This window comes from Vollenhovia emeryi, unplaced genomic scaffold (genome assembly GCF_000949405.1).
Source record: "Vollenhovia emeryi isolate VEMERY1.0 unplaced genomic scaffold, V.emery_V1.0 DF939520.1, whole genome shotgun sequence".
In the NCBI taxonomy this organism is placed as follows: Eukaryota; Metazoa; Arthropoda; class Insecta; order Hymenoptera; family Formicidae; genus Vollenhovia; species Vollenhovia emeryi.
In genome coordinates, this window is record NW_011966846.1 from 21,738 (window position 1) to 39,030 (window position 17,293).

The 17,293-nt window shown below is 37.7% G+C and overlaps 3 protein-coding genes across 3 annotated transcripts; 1 reads left to right on the top strand and 2 right to left on the bottom strand.

Moving 5' to 3' along the window:
- Nucleotides 1–1,815: 1,815 nt before the first annotated feature.
- LOC105557327 (X-ray repair cross-complementing protein 5-like) lies at nucleotides 1,816–9,327 on the bottom strand. Its single transcript, XM_012004541.1, has 13 exons — nucleotides 9,132–9,327; nucleotides 7,472–7,582; nucleotides 4,939–5,162; nucleotides 4,738–4,863; nucleotides 4,566–4,644; nucleotides 4,335–4,472; nucleotides 3,858–4,041; nucleotides 3,644–3,777; nucleotides 3,409–3,552; nucleotides 3,197–3,339; nucleotides 2,834–3,085; nucleotides 2,586–2,751; nucleotides 1,816–2,060 (listed from the first exon to the last, which is right to left on the bottom strand). The coding sequence occupies exons 1-13, from the start codon at nucleotides 9,150–9,152 to the stop codon at nucleotides 2,049–2,051; spliced, it is 1,734 nt and encodes a 577-aa protein (XP_011859931.1). The 5' UTR covers nucleotides 9,153–9,327; the 3' UTR covers nucleotides 1,816–2,048.
- A 102-nt stretch (nucleotides 9,328–9,429) lies between these two features.
- On the top strand, nucleotides 9,430–13,452 carry LOC105557330 (alpha-2-macroglobulin receptor-associated protein). Its single transcript, XM_012004543.1, has 7 exons — nucleotides 9,430–9,797; nucleotides 9,892–10,033; nucleotides 10,985–11,155; nucleotides 11,446–11,553; nucleotides 12,153–12,264; nucleotides 12,336–12,492; nucleotides 12,815–13,452. Exons 1-7 carry the CDS (start codon nucleotides 9,588–9,590, stop codon nucleotides 13,016–13,018), a joined length of 1,104 nt encoding a protein of 367 aa, XP_011859933.1. The 5' UTR covers nucleotides 9,430–9,587; the 3' UTR covers nucleotides 13,019–13,452.
- LOC105557328 (beta-1,4-galactosyltransferase 7) lies at nucleotides 13,129–16,890 on the bottom strand. Its single transcript, XM_012004542.1, has 5 exons — nucleotides 16,065–16,890; nucleotides 15,774–15,985; nucleotides 15,465–15,688; nucleotides 13,824–13,970; nucleotides 13,129–13,727 (listed from the first exon to the last, which is right to left on the bottom strand). Exons 1-5 carry the CDS (start codon nucleotides 16,165–16,167, stop codon nucleotides 13,433–13,435), a joined length of 981 nt encoding a protein of 326 aa, XP_011859932.1. The 5' UTR covers nucleotides 16,168–16,890; the 3' UTR covers nucleotides 13,129–13,432.
- Nucleotides 16,891–17,293: the final 403 nt, after the last annotated feature.

Here is a 17,293-nt window from a genome sequence, read left to right on the forward strand (position 1 = left end):
CTGTGCTGTGTGGGATTGTTTCTGGAGAGTTTTTGATGGTTACACCGTTTGGAAGTACCCCATACAACACAGAAAGTTAAAATAATGTTGCTGAAACGTTGTAATGTTGAATGTTGAAGTATAAATATCTTTTCTACGTTGAATCTGGGTTAATGTTTATACATTAATTCTTTATATTGCTGCAACGTTAAAACAATCTTGAACAAATTATTATTTTTTGACACTCAAATAGATACTTAAAAATATAAAAATATGAAATGTATATATATACACATGTATATATTATGTATAAAATATTTTTGCACCGGTTAGAAATTTTCTGAGCTAAGATTGGATCATTATTTTAGTGGAATAATTCAATTTTAGCACTTCCAACAGTTGTAAAAAATATTTTGCTAAACGCGACCAGTGTTAACTCGATATAATCTAACAATGTTTTCTGAATGTTGAATTGTAACGTTTACAAGACATTACAATTCAGCGGACATTAGATGTATTTGCAATATCTTTTCAACGTTGAATCTACATTTCGTAACATTGATGCAATATTGCAATGTTGTAATGGAACGTTTCTGAGATGTTGATTCAACATTTGTGTGCTGTATCGTTGCAAACACCTGGTTAATTCTTTAATGACAATAACATTTTATAAACATTAAATTGGTATGTTAGGCTGTTCTTTGTGAGAACAAATGAACATAAACAGTGGGCCAATATCAACACGAGCGATATAAGATGAGAGTCAAAAATTAAATTAGAGTAACTTCATTTTATAAACACTTAGAAAACTATGATGGAAACGTTTGACATTGTATCATTAAACGCAATTTGAACACTTGCAACCGTAAACATGTCATAAGCAACTCCATGTTTAAATTTATATCTCACAAACAATTCAATAAATGTTTTAAAACTCAAATGAAGCATTGACTCAACATTTAAACAAACATCTTATCAACTTTTAATAAATGTATTATTTTCGCCAGGGCTGTATTGTATGCCCGATACTTTGCATGAATAAAATGTCAATTGTGCAACGTTTATTAATACACAAGTCCAAAATCACCAAATCCGTTTCTAGCTTTTGGGTAAAAGTTGTATTTCACATCCTGTCGATGTAGCTGTAATTCGATTGTTCGCAAATTTCATGTGGTTCTTTAAGTAAAATTTAATTGTGAGAAACCCAAATATCAAGTAGCGAATCACAAGCTTTTCTAAATACCGGTAACGGTTGAACTAGATACACGGAGTATCTCCGCGATGTCCCGTGTCGTGAATTATTTTCAATTTTGAAATTTGACTCGTCATCAACTGTGCAAGGCCTACGCGAGCGTTAATTTATGATCCTCGAGATTAAAATCACCATGTTTAACCTTTGGAGGACCACGTGAAAAATACTTACGGAAAAAACCGTATGGGATAACTCAGGTCCCCCCACTTTGAACTTTTATACTAATGAATCAATAAATCTAAAAATACACATTCGAGTTTTTAGGATCGCTAATTTCGGATCTCATGTCAAAATTAATCGAAATCCAATTCGATAGCTACTTTTGCAGACTCCACTTTTCCCGAATATTATATTATCTTTATCTAAAGTAAATCTTTGATCAATTATCAAGCATAATGCTGCAATGTTCAGGCGCCAACACATTTTTGGTAAGTCGGGGATAGAAGAAATGTAGGCGTTAGAGGTGTGGGTGGACGGCCTCGTCTTCCCCTCATTCGGTTGACGATGGTGTCATCGTCACTTCTGACACGAAAAGATACACCAAAGAATAAAAATTGCTGCTCCAAATAAATAAATTCTATACATTTCTCACTATGATATTAACATTATATCCTTTTATTCTTGTTACTGAAATACAATTAATTTTATTCAGCATGTATATAAAAAATATATTATTTTTATAGCTTTCAAGGATAGTTTTCAAACCAAATTAAAGTGATTTCGTATTTGATTATTGTTGAGATAGAATGAAGGAGTAAATTAAAAAATATATAAATTACATTGTAAAATCGCTACAACGGTGACTGCTAACAGCTTCCTATATGTCAGCCTGTAACAATATTTATACTTAATTAGAGAATATTTATACCTTTGCAGAAGTCTATTGCATTTTTTTTAAATCACAGTTTATCCCAGGTCTCTAGTGATTTTTTATTTTTTTCAGAGCTATTTCTTGATAAACAAATTCTTCCAGTTTGGTCTGAATATTAAAATCGAGGATCTTAATCACTTCTGCACGATACGTACACAAATCTAAGATTTGTATGTGATTTCTTGGCTAGAAAAGACATCACTGTGTTCGAACACTCTCCATATTTGTCTGATTTCATTCCATAAGGCTTTTAGTTATTCCCAAAACTCAAGTTAACGAAAAGAAAACACTACAACAACATTCAGGACATTCAAAGAGCTTCAACCACGATTTTGGAGGTGATTCCGAAAGTCATATTGAAAAATATGTCATATTGAAAAATTATCTTGTATTTTTTTGTACCAATTACACCAAAGCCTGGACAGACCATGTATATAAAATACAAAATTCAATAATGCGTTTACATAGAGTTTGTATACGTACAAGCTCATCAAAATTGCAATCATCCGTATCGGCCGAAAGGTTATCTTTTGATATATCGCTGTTGTCTTGTACAACGTGTCTCTTTTCTTCTTTAACAGTCTGCGTCATAAGCGCATCATTGTTAGCATTGGACTGTTTATTATCCTCCTCTTGCGATATTTTACGCCTAAAAGAAGAAACAGACCGATAGTTTTAGCATTAAATCTATTCAAAATATAATCCTTAATCTCGTTCAAGAATGTGCTCACTTTCTAGTTTTAAGAGGCTTCTGTTTCTCCAATAGGAACAAATTCTTTATCCTTTCAGTCACTGGTTTACATTTCTCTTTCACGAATTCGGGTTGCTCTAGAAGATTCACAACCTCGTCGGCAATAAGCGGCAACGGTTTGTCCGGGTTAAGCGCGCGAGCCGCTAATGTATCCCACATGTGTTGCGTTCCAGGATCCGGCATGTATCCTGGCAAATATTTCTCACTGCCACCTGCCACATCATCCTCGGCGCTGAAAGTTCAATAGACAATTAATATTGTAAAAACACCTTTGCTTCTTTCGTATAATTTCTTGAATACATTTTATATTTCATGTTAATACATTGCGTGTGTGTATACTCACGCGTCGGGCAATTCCAAGGCCGTTAACAAATCGTCCATGGCTTCGTCCTGCTCCTTCGACAGTTGATTCATCACGAATTTCAACGGTCTCTGCGCTATTGCTCCGTAATCTCGCTCAAACGGCAAGCCGATCTCGATAAGACACTGTCACAGGGAGATTTTCAATGCGACTAGCATTAACGGAGCGAGAAATAATGGAGAAAATCTTCTCACCCATGGTTCATTCGGTACATCGATACTTGGAAACAACGCCATCATGTTAGCTTCAGTATTTGCCCTGTAGACCTTTTCCACTACCGCGACGACATTTTTGTCAACCATAGCTTGCACCAGACTGTAAAACGGCGCGCCTGCCGACTGTAAGAAATTTCTCGTTCAAGTTTCTATCGCTACGTTTGTTGTCGAACTTTTATGGCTATTGTACAACAGGGAAACCCTGCTGTCGTACCTCGTTAGCGGGTACAATGACATTGGAACCGTCCGACAACCAATATTCCATAGGAATATTTTCTCTCGCGGTGAAACCGTGGATTTTGTAACATTTCTCATTATTTTTGGGAGTCATGGCTTTCTTAGCTTCGTCTACAATCGGTACATCGTGAACGTTAGTCATTTGACATTGTGCAGACAAAATTGACTGTACAGTTTTAAACGCAAATTACCCGAAACAGGAATAGCCTTGCCACCGTACACATAACCACGGATAATGTCCTCCTGCGTGTGTATAGTTCTATTGTTGTCCATCCATTGTACGACATTTTGAATCGGTACTTCTTGATCAGATGTGTCAGATGTACTCGTCTTGGCCATCAGCATCATATCCGGTAATCTTACCTCAGTTGGCATCTTACGATATAAATAACACAAGATGAGACAGATATAAAAGAACGGTGTATAATAGCTTAAATAATTTAAGTCGCATGTAATAAAAGGATAAAATAACAAAGGAGAACGAATGATCGAATCAACATACGTATTTCACTTCAAATAATTAAGCAATTCTATAATAGCGAAAACGAGCGAACGTTTCGAAACATTTTTCGGTTCTTCTCCAGCGCAAATAAATAAATGAAAATAGAATAAATAAATAAATTGTCAAGGGTTAGGACAGTTTAGTTGTAAATAGTTTAAAGATTCACTTTGGAAATTGCAGCAATTGGTATGCGGAAATTGCCCAATTCCATGGGGCAGTACCATGGAAGCGGCTTAGTCGACGGCCGTTTGTAGAAGCGCACATCCGACATAGCGTGCTCAAACGTGAGATACTGGCCGTCAATCTGTGAAATATTACAATTCGTACAATTACTGTTGACAATTATCACACATTATTTTTATATAATTTAATATCTATATATTTTTGCTTAAATTACGTGTTGCAGGACTTTCTTGAGCAACACTTCGCTGGCTGTTTGTGAATCCTCATCTATATTATCCAGTGCTCTCTCTCCACTGCAACAAATAATTTTCGTCTATATTCTAGTTTATATTTTAATTTCCATCTGTTACCACAGATATTAATAACAATGTTAAAAGAGTCAATACATTGCGATGAGTGAAATTTCCTCTGAGCTTAATGTCTCTGCAATATCCTCCGCTTGAAATTGGTCAACGGTGTTCTCCTCCTCGTTGAAAGTAGAAAATAGGATTATTTTCCTCTCACATGGGTCTCTGAAATGAAAGGCACGGTAAATTTAACGTATACCGACCGAACATTGATATCGCGCTACATTTGAATGCGCTTACACGCATTCATGCTTGATATATTCGACCGCGGCGTAAATTGCCTCCATCCAAGAGCAAGTCTCGTTTGTGGTTTGCAGTTTTTCGATGCTCTTTATCAAGTCCCAGTTGCCGACCTGCATATTACACAGCTCTTGCACGTTGTCCAGTCCTGTGATACTGTCGCTTTTGCTGCTATCCGAGCCCATTAGTAGCACTCCTACTTCATCCTTGGGACGTAGAAATATCTGCGCGGTATCGTTCTCATGATTAACGAAAGCACAGATACAGCTGCCATTGCCCATACAGCATATTTTATCTTGAGCCAGTAAATACCAACTAACGGTTACACAACAGTTAATATTCTAATTTCCTACTCAACAATGTAGCCGTTATTACATGTGTTACATTTTAATGTTTAGTGGAAAATTATAACATTTATTGTAACGGGAACTTGTAGTCAACCCAACTGGCTAGTTGCTTTATTTAATTAATACAACACTGAGAAAAATTTTCATCGGATAAACCAATTAAATAGTGTTTCCGATGGTTAATTTTTCCGATTACGTTTTCCGATTAAATTATGGATACATCCGATGAAATTTATCCGATGAAATGCAGTTACACTGAGAAAAATGTCCGATTAAATATAATCGGATAATCCAATTACATGATAACAAACGGATATGTCCGATTAAATTGTATATCCGATGAAAAATTTGATCGGTTTTTCAATCAAATTTCATCGGTAATTGCATTTCATCGGATAAATTTCATCGGATATATCCATAATTTAATCGGAAAAAGTAATCGGAAAAATTAACCATCGGACATACTATTTAATTGGTTTATCCGATGAAAATTTTTCTCAGTGTACCGATGAACTTTGATTGAAAAACCGATCACATTTCTCATCGGATATACAATTTAATCGGATATATCCGTTTGTTATTATGTAATTGGATTATCCGATTATATTTAATCGGACATTTTTCTCAGTGAACGTTTCGAACCTATAGTTTGGGTCCTTTTCAAGTATTACTAAGTTGGTCATCGTTGTCAGAAGAGACAGTGTCGAAATGTAAAATGCGGATACATGTGAGCGCTGTGATTGTTGGGCTCGAACATATTACTAATTGTAAGTTGGGCGTTCGAGCCCAACAATCACAGTGCTCACATGTATCCGCATTTTACATTTCGACACTGTCTCTTCTGACAACGATGACCAACTTAGTAATACTTGAAAAGGACCCAAACTATAGGGTCGAAACGTTGTATTAATTAAATAAAGCAACTAGCCAGTTGGGTTGACTACAAGTTCCCGTTACAATTTTTATTCATTACTGGTGACCATAAGCAATTTTCCTACGTCGATTAAAACATTTATGTTACGTAACTATTATAGTTATTGGTTTCCATTTACTGCCGGGGAGGATATCCAAAATTGTTCCGAACTTCTAAATACAAACCCAGAGATGTCTGATTGTGAGTAGGTAACATTCAGGCTATTCCAAGGAGGCATCGCGAGATGTTATGCAAAAGAGCAAAGGATATGGCAAGATATATCCTCTTTCATATAGGAGTTTTACAGGATATCGAGTGTTACAATATATGTATCAAGGTTGGGAAGTAACGCGTTACTTGTAACGTCGTTACCGTTACAATTACTTTTTTGTAACGAATGGGTAACGACGTTACATTTTCTCATTTGTAACGTTCAACGTAGTTACATTGGTGACGTAGTTGCGTTTTGTCGGTAACTGTAACGATTTCAGTAGTTAATCTCATTGTTGCTTTATCGCACGTGAACTTTTCACTAGTTGCATTCAGAAAAAGCAATTCAGTGATCTCTAATACGATTGATTCTTCGTCCTGCCTGTAGTTCTTCGCTGACTAAAAAGTGTAGAATCCAATCACAGTACAAATTATCTGTGTTTAATGTATATCTAATATAGTTATAAAATAATATATAAAGTTAGATCGTGTATAGATTAGTACACAGGGTATTCGAAAAGAATGGGATACCCTTATTATCGTCAGAAGTACACACTTTCGCGGAAAATGACCGGAATAAAAGCTGTAGGGGTCATGAAACACTATCTTTTGGTAACTTTGAAATTAACCTTGAACTTGACCTCGAGGGTCATTTGGAGGTCAACTTTGACTTTTTAAATAGAAAGCCTTTTTTTACCTCGAATTTAAAAAGGGCGGGAAATTGTACGTTCAAATTCAGTGGTCAAAGTGACTCCTAGGGGTCGCTTGTTTCATTAAAAAAAAATCAAAGTCAAGATACCAGTAGGATATTAAATAGGTGGACATTTGTGCATCTGCTGTACAGTGATGGACAGAATGGTTGCACCATTTTTCTTAACGAGTTTAGGAACGTGCGTTTAGACTCAGGGTCACGTTCACAAAATCTTCTCCGAGGGAATATTTTGCTCGGCGGCCGTTCCGAAATTTCTGTTTGCACACGTTTTACTATCCGAGTACCGGTTCTAGGATATCCCCTGGATAAAGTGTGCTGTGTGGGACAATGGCGCGGCAAAGAGAAGCGCACCTTCTTCTGAATGATATGCTTGAGAATAAACTTCTCCTTATCCAACAGCTGCGAGCTGCTCTGCGTGCCATGACGGACAATTCCGACGTTCACCAGAAAAGTCAGACTCTCCTGCGTACAAAACACAAGGATTCAAACACTTCGCAATTCCAACGACGACTTTACACCGCGTTAATACACAACGACGTTTCACATAAAAATTTGATCTTTCCCACTTTGCATCGTCATACCTTCACTCGCAGTGGACATTCATAAAAAATGAAACAAAATTTTTTATGCAAATCGAACCCGAGCTATCGATCGGGTGTACTTCCAAGTTGATCGGATCGATCATTTTTGAGACCCGATAATCTAAGGGTCTCTAAACTCGCATACTCGCGTAAAGATACACATTATGTGTCTCCCCATACAGCACAGAAACGTTGCAATCTTGCAGATTGCAGTGCAATCTTGCAGAGACATTGCAGGGATATAAAATTGCAAACTTTCGATAGCAATATTGCAGCAATGTTTCAAAAATAATAAAGATACTATATTTTCTATTTAAAAAATTTTTCTAATTACGAGAATTTTATTATGTTATTTTCGTTCATACCAATACTGCACGAATTTTGAAGTACTTGATCAGTGCGGTATTGCTCGCAATCTCCATCTATTGCGAAGCGACATAATCTCCTTAGGTTGCTTCGCAATAGCTTGCTATGTATTGAAAAAGGCCCGGATGTACATGTAATTAGTAAATTCTCTGCTTTTGTACAACAAATTATTCCAAAAATATTGCACTGCAACATTGCTATAATGTTGCACTGCAATCTCTCTGAGGGCGGACATTTCAACGTTGCTGCAATCCTCCAGAAACGCTGCAGCAATGTTGCAATCTTGCAATGTAACATTTCTGCGATCTTCCTGCAATCTTTCTGTGCTGTGTGGGTTGCACGCTCAGTTTTCGCTACGCTTATCCCATACAGCACACAAATGTTGAATCAACATCTCAGGAACGTTCATTGCAATATTGCATCAATGTTACGAAATGTAGATTCAACGTTGAAAAGATATTGCAAAAGCATCTAATGTCCGCTGAATTGTAATGTTTTGTAAACGTTACAATTCAACATTCAGAAAACATTGTTAGATTATATCGAGTTGACATTGGTCGCGTTTAGCAAAATATTTTTTACAACTGTTGGAAGTGCTGAAATTAAATTATTCCACTAAAATAATAATCCAATCTTGTTAGCTCAGAAGATTTCTGATCCTTGCAAAAATATTATATATACATGTATATATATACATTTCATAATTACACATTTTTTATCTATTTGAGTGTCAAAAAATAATAATTTATTCAAGATTGTTTTAACGTTGCAGCAATACAAAGAATTAATGTACAAACATTAACCTAGATTCAACGTAGAAAAGATATTTATACAACATGCAACATTGCGATGTTTCAGCAACATTATTTTAACTTTCTGTGCTGTACAGGTGTACTTGGCGCGAGACACTGCCGTGTCTCTTGATAATATCGTTCAATTTATTAAATGGCAATTTTTGTTTGTCAAAGTAAACGTTCTTTTACAATCTGAGCTATTGCGCTTTAATCTTATCGCTCACCGAACGAGACGATCTTTAACGAACGAGGAAAGTACCAACGCGATACCTTTAATTTCCTCGGCGGCATTTTTTATCGAAGCCACTTGAGGTTTCCAGCAAGGACACTCCGCCGATTCCTCTCTCGACACGGTTCCCGGAAATCCCGGAATCTCAGTTTGACGTACCGGGCTGTTTCATTCAAATCCGTTAAACGTGGAGAAACAAACCTAACCATAGCCTAACCTAACCCTAACCTTATTTAACTCGAGTATCACGTCACGTGACAGTGAGTCTGTTCTTTACAGCTGAACTGACTGCACTCGTTCGGAGTTTATCTTTTTCCCTCCACACCAGAGGAAGAGAAATAAACTCTCTGAACTGGTGCGGCAATTGTTCTCAGCCATCAGCGCCAATTTAACGTGGGGCCGCATGCGTGTGTTGTGACACGCGTGCACGCACACGTCAGTTGAGTCAGTTTTTTTATTTTTTATTTCCTGGCACGTGCGAACGCGGTTGAGTAAAAATGACACCTTCGAGCGCACAATTTATCCTGCTGGTGAATCTGAGTCTTCTCCTCCTGTCGGCCCGCACTGACGCGGGCGAGAACAAATATTCTGCCGAAGCGAACAAGGCCAAATATGCCGATTCCTCGCAGTTGCCGACTTCCCTCAGAGACTTGGACAAGCCGTTCCGGATGGCAAAGTTGAACGTGCTCTGGGTCAAGGCCAAAAACGTGAGTAAGGGATCGCACGTGGGACATAACTAAAAATGTACCATTTTTTGGTACAATTTCTATAATTTGAAATGTGCATAAACATTTGCCTCAGCGTCTGACGGATACCAAGCTGCAGTCGATCTTCAGCGATCTGAAGATTCATGACAAAGAGGAGCTCGCGTACAAGCATTACAAGTCCGACGGAAAGGATCCCGACGGTCTGGAGGAGGCGCGTCTGAGGCAGAAGCTCATCGGTAACTTCCGCGTTGCTCGCATCTCTTTCGCCGCGCCGAGTCTCGGGGTGGTCGGATCTTACCCAGTCGGCGAAATGTTAACAGACCGGCAGCAGATTCATCAGAAACACACCAAAACCACACCCATACAGCACACAAATGTTGAATCAGCGTCCCAGAAACGTTCCATTGCAACATTGCGATATTGCATCAATGTTACGAAATGTAGATTCAGCGTTGAAAAGTTATTGCAAACACGTCTAATGTCCGCTGAATTGTAGTGTCTTGTAAACGTTACAATTCAACATTCAGAAAACATTGTTAAATTATCATATATTGAGTTAACATTGGTTGCGTTTAGCAGAATATTTTTTACAACTGTTGGAAGTACTGAAATTGAATTATTCCACTAAAAAAAATAATAATCCAATGTTAGCTCAGAAAATTTCTGACCGTTGCAAACAAAATATATACATACATTTCATAATTATACATTTTTAAGTATTCTATTTGAGTGTCAAAAAGTAATAATTTGTCTAAGATTGTTTTAACGTTGCAGCAATATAAAGAATTAATGTATAAATATTAACCTAGGTTCAATGTAGAAAAGATATTTATACATCAACATTCAACATTGCAACGATTCAGCAACATTATTTTAATTTTAAGATTGTCCGATAAAATATTTTTCGTGCATAAACATCCATAAATATATAGAATTATATAGAAATGCAGAATGTAAAAACATGTATGTACAAGGATATTTTTTATATATAATTTTATACAATTCTATGTATTTGTACATGCTTATGCGTGAGAGATTTTTCATCAGGCATCTTTAGATACTTCATAACCAACGAAATGTTTCATACAGCGTCTTGAGATAAACTCAAGACGATCTTACGTATAAGACTTGACTGTATGAATACCAGCCTTAATCTCCTAATCTCGTGTAATTTGATCTCGTTGAAGGGATAATGAGCACATACGACCTACTGGAACACTTTGTCGATACTGAAGATCCAAAGTTACTTAAGATGCACAAAGCGCTGAACGACGGTAGCAATTACGTTGCCAAAGATGTGTTCAAGGACATAAGGCTCAACAAATTGTGGTCTAAAGCTGAAATGGCTGGTTTTACTAGTATGTGTAATTCACATCATTAATAGAAGTACACAGACAGAGCTTGGTATCTATTTTCAAAGGATATAAATACCGATTAAGAAGAAAAGTCATGTATCACTTTACAAAATTCGCAATAGTTACCGAATAATTTATTGAAACGTCTGAGCGAATTTATTTGACAACTATTGTAAATTTTGTAGAATGGTACACGATTTTTCTTCTTAATCTGACCTAATCTACCACCATTTTTCGTAGGGGTACTCTTTGTGTCAAACCCTGTATAATTTGTAACCTTTTTTTTATTTTAGATGAAGAGCTTGAGACTTTAAAACAAGAGTTTCATCATCATCAAGAAAAGGTGGACGAGTACATGAGTTTATTGAAAGAGCAATCTAAAGATTCAGAGAAATCTGAAAGTTGGTCTTTTATATCCACATATAAAACCCACACAGCACAGAAAAATTGCAGGAAAATTGCAGAAATGTTACATTGCAAGATTGGAATATTGCAGCAACGTTGAAATGCCCGCCCTCGGAGAGATTGCAGTGCAACATTATAGCAATGTTGCAGTGCAATATTTTTGGAATAATTTCTTGTTGTTGTACATAAGCAGAGAATTTACTAATTACATATACATCCGGGCCTTTTTCAATACATAGCAAGCTATTGGCGAAGCAACCTAAGGAGATTATGTCGCTTCGCAATAGATTGAGATTGCGAGCAACACCGCACTGATCAAGTACTTAATAATTCGCGCATTATTGGTATGAACGAAAATAACATAATAAAATTCTCGTAATTAGAAAAATTTTTTAAATAGAAAATATAGTATTTTTATTATTTTTGGAACATTGCTGCAACATTGCTATCGAAAGTTTGCAATTTTATATCCCTGCAATGCCTCTGCAAGATTGCAACGTTACTGCAATGTAACTGCAACCGTCTGTGCTGTATGGGTATATACAGCTTTAAAAATGTTACTTGCATATTTATATATTGTATCTAATATCCCTAGACACCTTGCATCTTAAATCGGAAAGCTGGAACGAGATAGAGGAACGGGAGGAATTATCTAACGATATACCAGATCAGAAATTGAATCATATGGAAAAGGCGAACTTACTTCGGTACACACGTGTTGTAAAAGATGTGTATATAGGGATACACGAATTGGCTTTTATCACCGTTCTGATTTCAGAGAGAAACATTTGGAGCTGAGAAATGGATTCGATCGTTTAGACAGACTCACCGCAAAGGGACCAAATCACAAAGACTTCATAGAACCTAAGGTACAAGGATTATGGAAGATTGCATTGGAAGCAAAATTCTCTCCCGAAGAACTATCGTCTTTAAAGGTATAATAATAACAGTAATTTCAATTTAGTACATTTTCTCCTCATATTTACGAGGATGTTAATTTACTATTTATAAACTTATTTTTGTAAGAAAAGCTATCGGCAAAATTTTCCTAATTTATTGTTAGTGGAGAAAAGAATTGTTAGACGACATTAGGCTGGCAGATGGTTTATTAATTTGATTCCAACGACCATACGGGTTGTGGTTCTTATCAAGGAATTTGATAGTCTACAATTTTATTAGAGGGACATTTTGTGTTAGACTGTTAAACTGGATACCCTCTTAATTGTACTCGAATTAAAATGGACATACATTGCGTAGGAGGAACTTTTACACTACGAATCGAGGCTACTTAAGCTGCGACATCTACACACGGAAGGAGCACTGGAAGCGGCACAGAAAGGTCAACTCCACGATTTAGAAAATTCTACCGCGGAGCAGCATATAAAGAAACATGTTAGGACTGTACAAAAACTTCACGCAGATCTAGAAACCAAAATCATGCAGAAGCACACGGAATTATAAGAAAATTATATAAGGATAAACTATTGCCATTTACAAAAGGGTAAAATGTACGTGCAATTTAACATATACAAGACGGAAACAAATTATAGAAATAATCATCTATCATGAAATAGTCGTAAACGTTTATATTTAAGTAACTTGTCAACTTACATTCTCGTCAATTTTTCTGACAATGAGTAATCTTGATTTTCTGACAAAACTTTAATAGGATACCATGTAAAGCATTTTTTTTTTAATGTGTGTATAAATAATTTGTACTATAAATAGAATCTCCTATATGAGCAACGTGTGAACAAACTGTAGGGGACTACTTTATTTATCTACGTGGAGTACATAAAAAAAATGGAAGAATGCGAGGGTCGTTCTCGAGTACATTTGTAATATCTTCAACAATTAAATTACTAAAGATTATAATTACAATCCAGTGGCGAGTTTACTATTATTAGTCTTCTTTTTCTCTTTCGACCGCCCTTGATCCTTCGATCCGACTAGCTTGTCACATTCGCACCACGGTGTGCTGGATTTGTCACACAGCAGGGAAATGTTGATTACCGTTAGGGAAGTATCTGATATAGTCATCTTGATTGTATCCAATATTTTATACGAGACATTGTTCAATCCAGTTTGCCGGTCTCGTTTCCTAGTGACCTCTCGTTGATTATAACACTTGGTCATATCTCTCTTTCTATGATTTCTATCGTGTATGTGCCTGTAATACATACAAAAATTGGTATAGTCAAGCGCGTTACGATTTCCATCCAGCTTCATTCTACACTATCGATAAATCTTATAAAGTAACGCTTACTTAAATGTATTATGCGTTCCCGTTGATATATTTTGCGGACGACTGACGCTTAAGCCGGCCTCTTTCAACCTAACGTAGAATTCGTCATCTTCAAGACCCCATCCCCAATATTTATTTGACATTCCGTTCACCTGTATGAAATGCTCCCTACAAAAATACACGTATTATTTATTTATTTGTCTCAATCCTTGCCTTGTGGCTTCCCATACAGCACAGATGGTTGCAGTTACATTGCAGAAATGTTGCAATCTTGCAGAGACATTGCAGGGATATAGAATTGCAAACTTTCGAAAGCAATATTGCAGCAATGTTTCAAAAATAATAAAAATACTATATTTTCTATTTAAAAAATGTTTCTAATTACGAGAATTTTATAATGTTATTTTCGTTGATACCAATAATGCGCGAATTGTTAAATACTTGATCAGTGTTGCGGTGTTGCTCGAAATCTCCATCTATTGCGAAGCGACATAATCTCCTTGGGTTGCTTCGCAATAGCTTGCTGTATATTGAAGAAGGCCCGGATGCATATGTAATTAGTAAATTCTCTGCTTATGTGCAACAACAAATTATTCCAAAAATATTGCGCTGCAACATTGCTATAATGTTGCACTGCAATCTCTCTGAGGGCGGACATTTCAACGTTGCTGCAATCCTCCAGAATGCAATATTGCAATCTTGCAATGTAACATTTCTGCAATCTTCCTGCAATCTTTCTGTGCTGTGTGGATTAGGATGGCTTCCAGCTTACATTTTGTAATACTGATAAGTTCTGAGACACACATAATCGACATACAATATTACTATTACCGGGATTGGAAAGTAACTCATTACTTGTACCGAAGTTACAGTCACAGTTACTTTTTTTCTAACTCTGACTTAACTTCGTTACTTTTTCTCTATCTGCAATTGTAACTTAACTCGGTTACATTTTCACGATAACTAGTAACTAATGAGAATATTCTTAAAAGTCGCCAGCGGTGATTAACATCAGTGATTTTTATCGACTGTATCTGGCAATTTTAATAATACAGAAAATTTATTGCGGAAAATATTACCTCAGCCAGGGTTTGAACCTGGACTTCCCTACACTCTAGGCGGGCGTCTCAACCTCCAGGTTCAAACCCTGGCTGAGGTAATATTTTTCGCAATAAAGTTTGTGTTATTAAAATTGCTAGATACAGTCAATAAAAATCACTGATGTTGTAATTTAATATAGTTATATTAATAGTTACTATATATATTTTTTAAACCTCCACAGATTGTATCAGGCCTTGTATTTGCGCATGAACGACGCTTTACAATTCAAATGCAGATTGGATATTTTTATTTTCATTGCAAGAAAGTAACTGCAAAGTAACAATTTGTTACTTCTTAAGTAACTGTAATATATCACTTTTCAGAATTGATAACTTGTAACTGTAACTAGTTAGCGAAAAAAAAACTAACTTTTAGCAAAAATTTTTAGCAACAAAACTGTAACTGCAACTAGATACTTTTATAAAGTAACTTCCCCAACCCTGGTTATTACAATATTGTCAAGAGTCTAAAACTTGCCTACGGGGAAGATGCATGCAATCAATATAACTGTATAAATCGATGTTATCTTTTCCTAGTTTATCATCACAATTCGAGGCGTACCTCTTAATGAGCAGTATACCGCCGATAAAGGTGAAGTAATGATACCGGGGATGTAAATCCGGCGAAGATATATGGTGAGGTCCCGCGCTTGGATATGCATACGACAACTGATCGTTCATAGGCAACAGATCCACATCGTGCATCGCAATGTAATCAAACGTCTTCTCCGTTTCAAGGAAGCCCACGTTTATGAGGGACGCTCGATTGAATCTGTACCTGTCCACCTGAGAAGAAAAATGTCACATATAAGATTCAAACGTTTCATTCACTCGCAAGCCTCTCTCTCTCTCTCTCTCTCTCTGGCAGTACCTGATTTAATACAAATATATGATAATCTATGTCCTGCTTGTCTAGAAATTTCTGCATGTGCGGTACGAATATCAGTAGCTCCTCAAAGCGATCCCTAAATGGCACCAGTACAGCCAGTCGATGCTCGGCCTTCTTCTTACGCTCGTTGGTCTCGTCGCTCGTTTGCTTGGCGTGCTGACCCGTCTGAGCATTAGCTTCACACTTGCACTCGTCTGAAGCAACAAAATTACATTTAGAGAAATCATCTTTACACCACGCCACGCTTCTCTTCTTCGTATATCAGTGACTAACCGATGCTGATGGGCGATATGCTGATTATACACGACGTGACGAAGGTAATCAAGATGCAAGCAAAGATATATTTGAACCTTATGCTTTTCCAAATGTTATCCATGCTGAGTAATGTTTATGCGAGGATAATCTCGGAGAAAATCTCAGGCTGCAAGTAATAATTGACAGAGAAGTACTGCTTTAATTAACGCCAATGTTATCTCTCAGTGGCATCTCTCTCTTTCTCTCTCTCTCTGAAGAGCCATTTTCTTCTCCCGCGTTATTATTATTATCAGAGAATTTCAAGCGCTCGATCGTAACGGAAGAAGAGCCGCCGATGATAATGTGATTCACAGCATGAGACAAAGTTACTTGTGCAGCCGTCAATTGATAATACAAGCTTCGGGCATTCCGAAACACGCGAAACCGCTGCGAGGTACTTGGTGGAAACGCATCCCTCGGGGTGGGCTACCGTCAGACGGGTACCGCGAGTCTTCCTCGTCCACGTTCCGGAGTTCACGCACGACGAGCTGGCCGTTCAGCAACGCGAGGTACCTCTCGCCGCACTAGCTCTCGAACGACCGGATCGCCCCGCGTACGTCGCGTCCGTGGGAGATGCGCGCGTACCTCGCGAGCTCGCGAGCATCGTGTAGCAACCCGACCGGCGTGCGCGACTCGCGCATCGTTGTGCTGTAGTTAGTTAGTGCCGCTCGCTCGTCGCACATACGTCGTTCAATGCTCAGGTCATCTTACGACTTACGACAAGACCCGCTCACCGACGCGACTTGACAGATCCGTGAATTCCCTCTCCCCGTTTCTCGCACCGTACATGTGTATACACATGGTGGAAATAACAAGGTGAAGCATTCCCGATGCTGCGCACTCGTTCAATTTTGTAAGCCAATCATCGCGCGACCCATTTTGCAAGGAAAGTAATATGGCTGCTTCCATCAGCGCCATGGACCTAAGAATCTCTGGACCGAGCACGAAGTGGGGGAACGGGCAAGGGGGCTGGCAAATTTGCGGTAAGGGGGGGGCGAGAGTGCTCTCCTTTTCTGTCCTCTTGGTATCTCATGGTATCTCTTTCTACAAGAGGTCACTGTGACCTCTTGTAGAAAGAGAGGTCCAAGAGGACAGAAAAGGAGAGCACTCTCGCCCCCCTTACCGCAAATTTGCCAGCCCCCTCGCCGCATGCTCGGTCCAGAGATTCTTAGGTCCATGATCAGCGCCTGTCATCCATCACGTCGTTT

Coding starts and splice junctions, on each gene's coding strand:
- LOC105557330 (XM_012004543.1), top strand. CDS start 9,588: ATGACACCTTCGAGCGCACAATTTATCCTGCTGGTGAATCTGAGTCTT. Junction 10,034..10,984: donor TCTGAGGCAGAAGCTCATCG/GTAACTTCCGCG, acceptor ATCTCGTTGAAG/GGATAATGAGCACATACGAC. Junction 12,493..12,814: donor AAGAACTATCGTCTTTAAAG/GTATAATAATAA, acceptor TACATTGCGTAG/GAGGAACTTTTACACTACGA.
- LOC105557327 (XM_012004541.1), bottom strand. CDS start 9,152: ATGCCGCCGAGGAAATTAAAG. Junction 4,473..4,565: donor TCAAGAAAGTCCTGCAACAC/GTAATTTAAGCA, acceptor AATATTTCACAG/ATTGACGGCCAGTATCTCAC. Junction 3,086..3,196: donor GCCTTGGAATTGCCCGACGC/GTGAGTATACAC, acceptor TTGAACTTTCAG/CGCCGAGGATGATGTGGCAG.
- LOC105557328 (XM_012004542.1), bottom strand. CDS start 16,167: ATGGATAACATTTGGAAAAGCATAAGGTTCAAATATATCTTTGCTTGC. Junction 15,986..16,064: donor CATATCGCCCATCAGCATCG/GTTAGTCACTGA, acceptor TTGTTGCTTCAG/ACGAGTGCAAGTGTGAAGCT. Junction 13,971..15,464: donor GGTATACTGCTCATTAAGAG/GTACGCCTCGAA, acceptor GTATTTTTGTAG/GGAGCATTTCATACAGGTGA.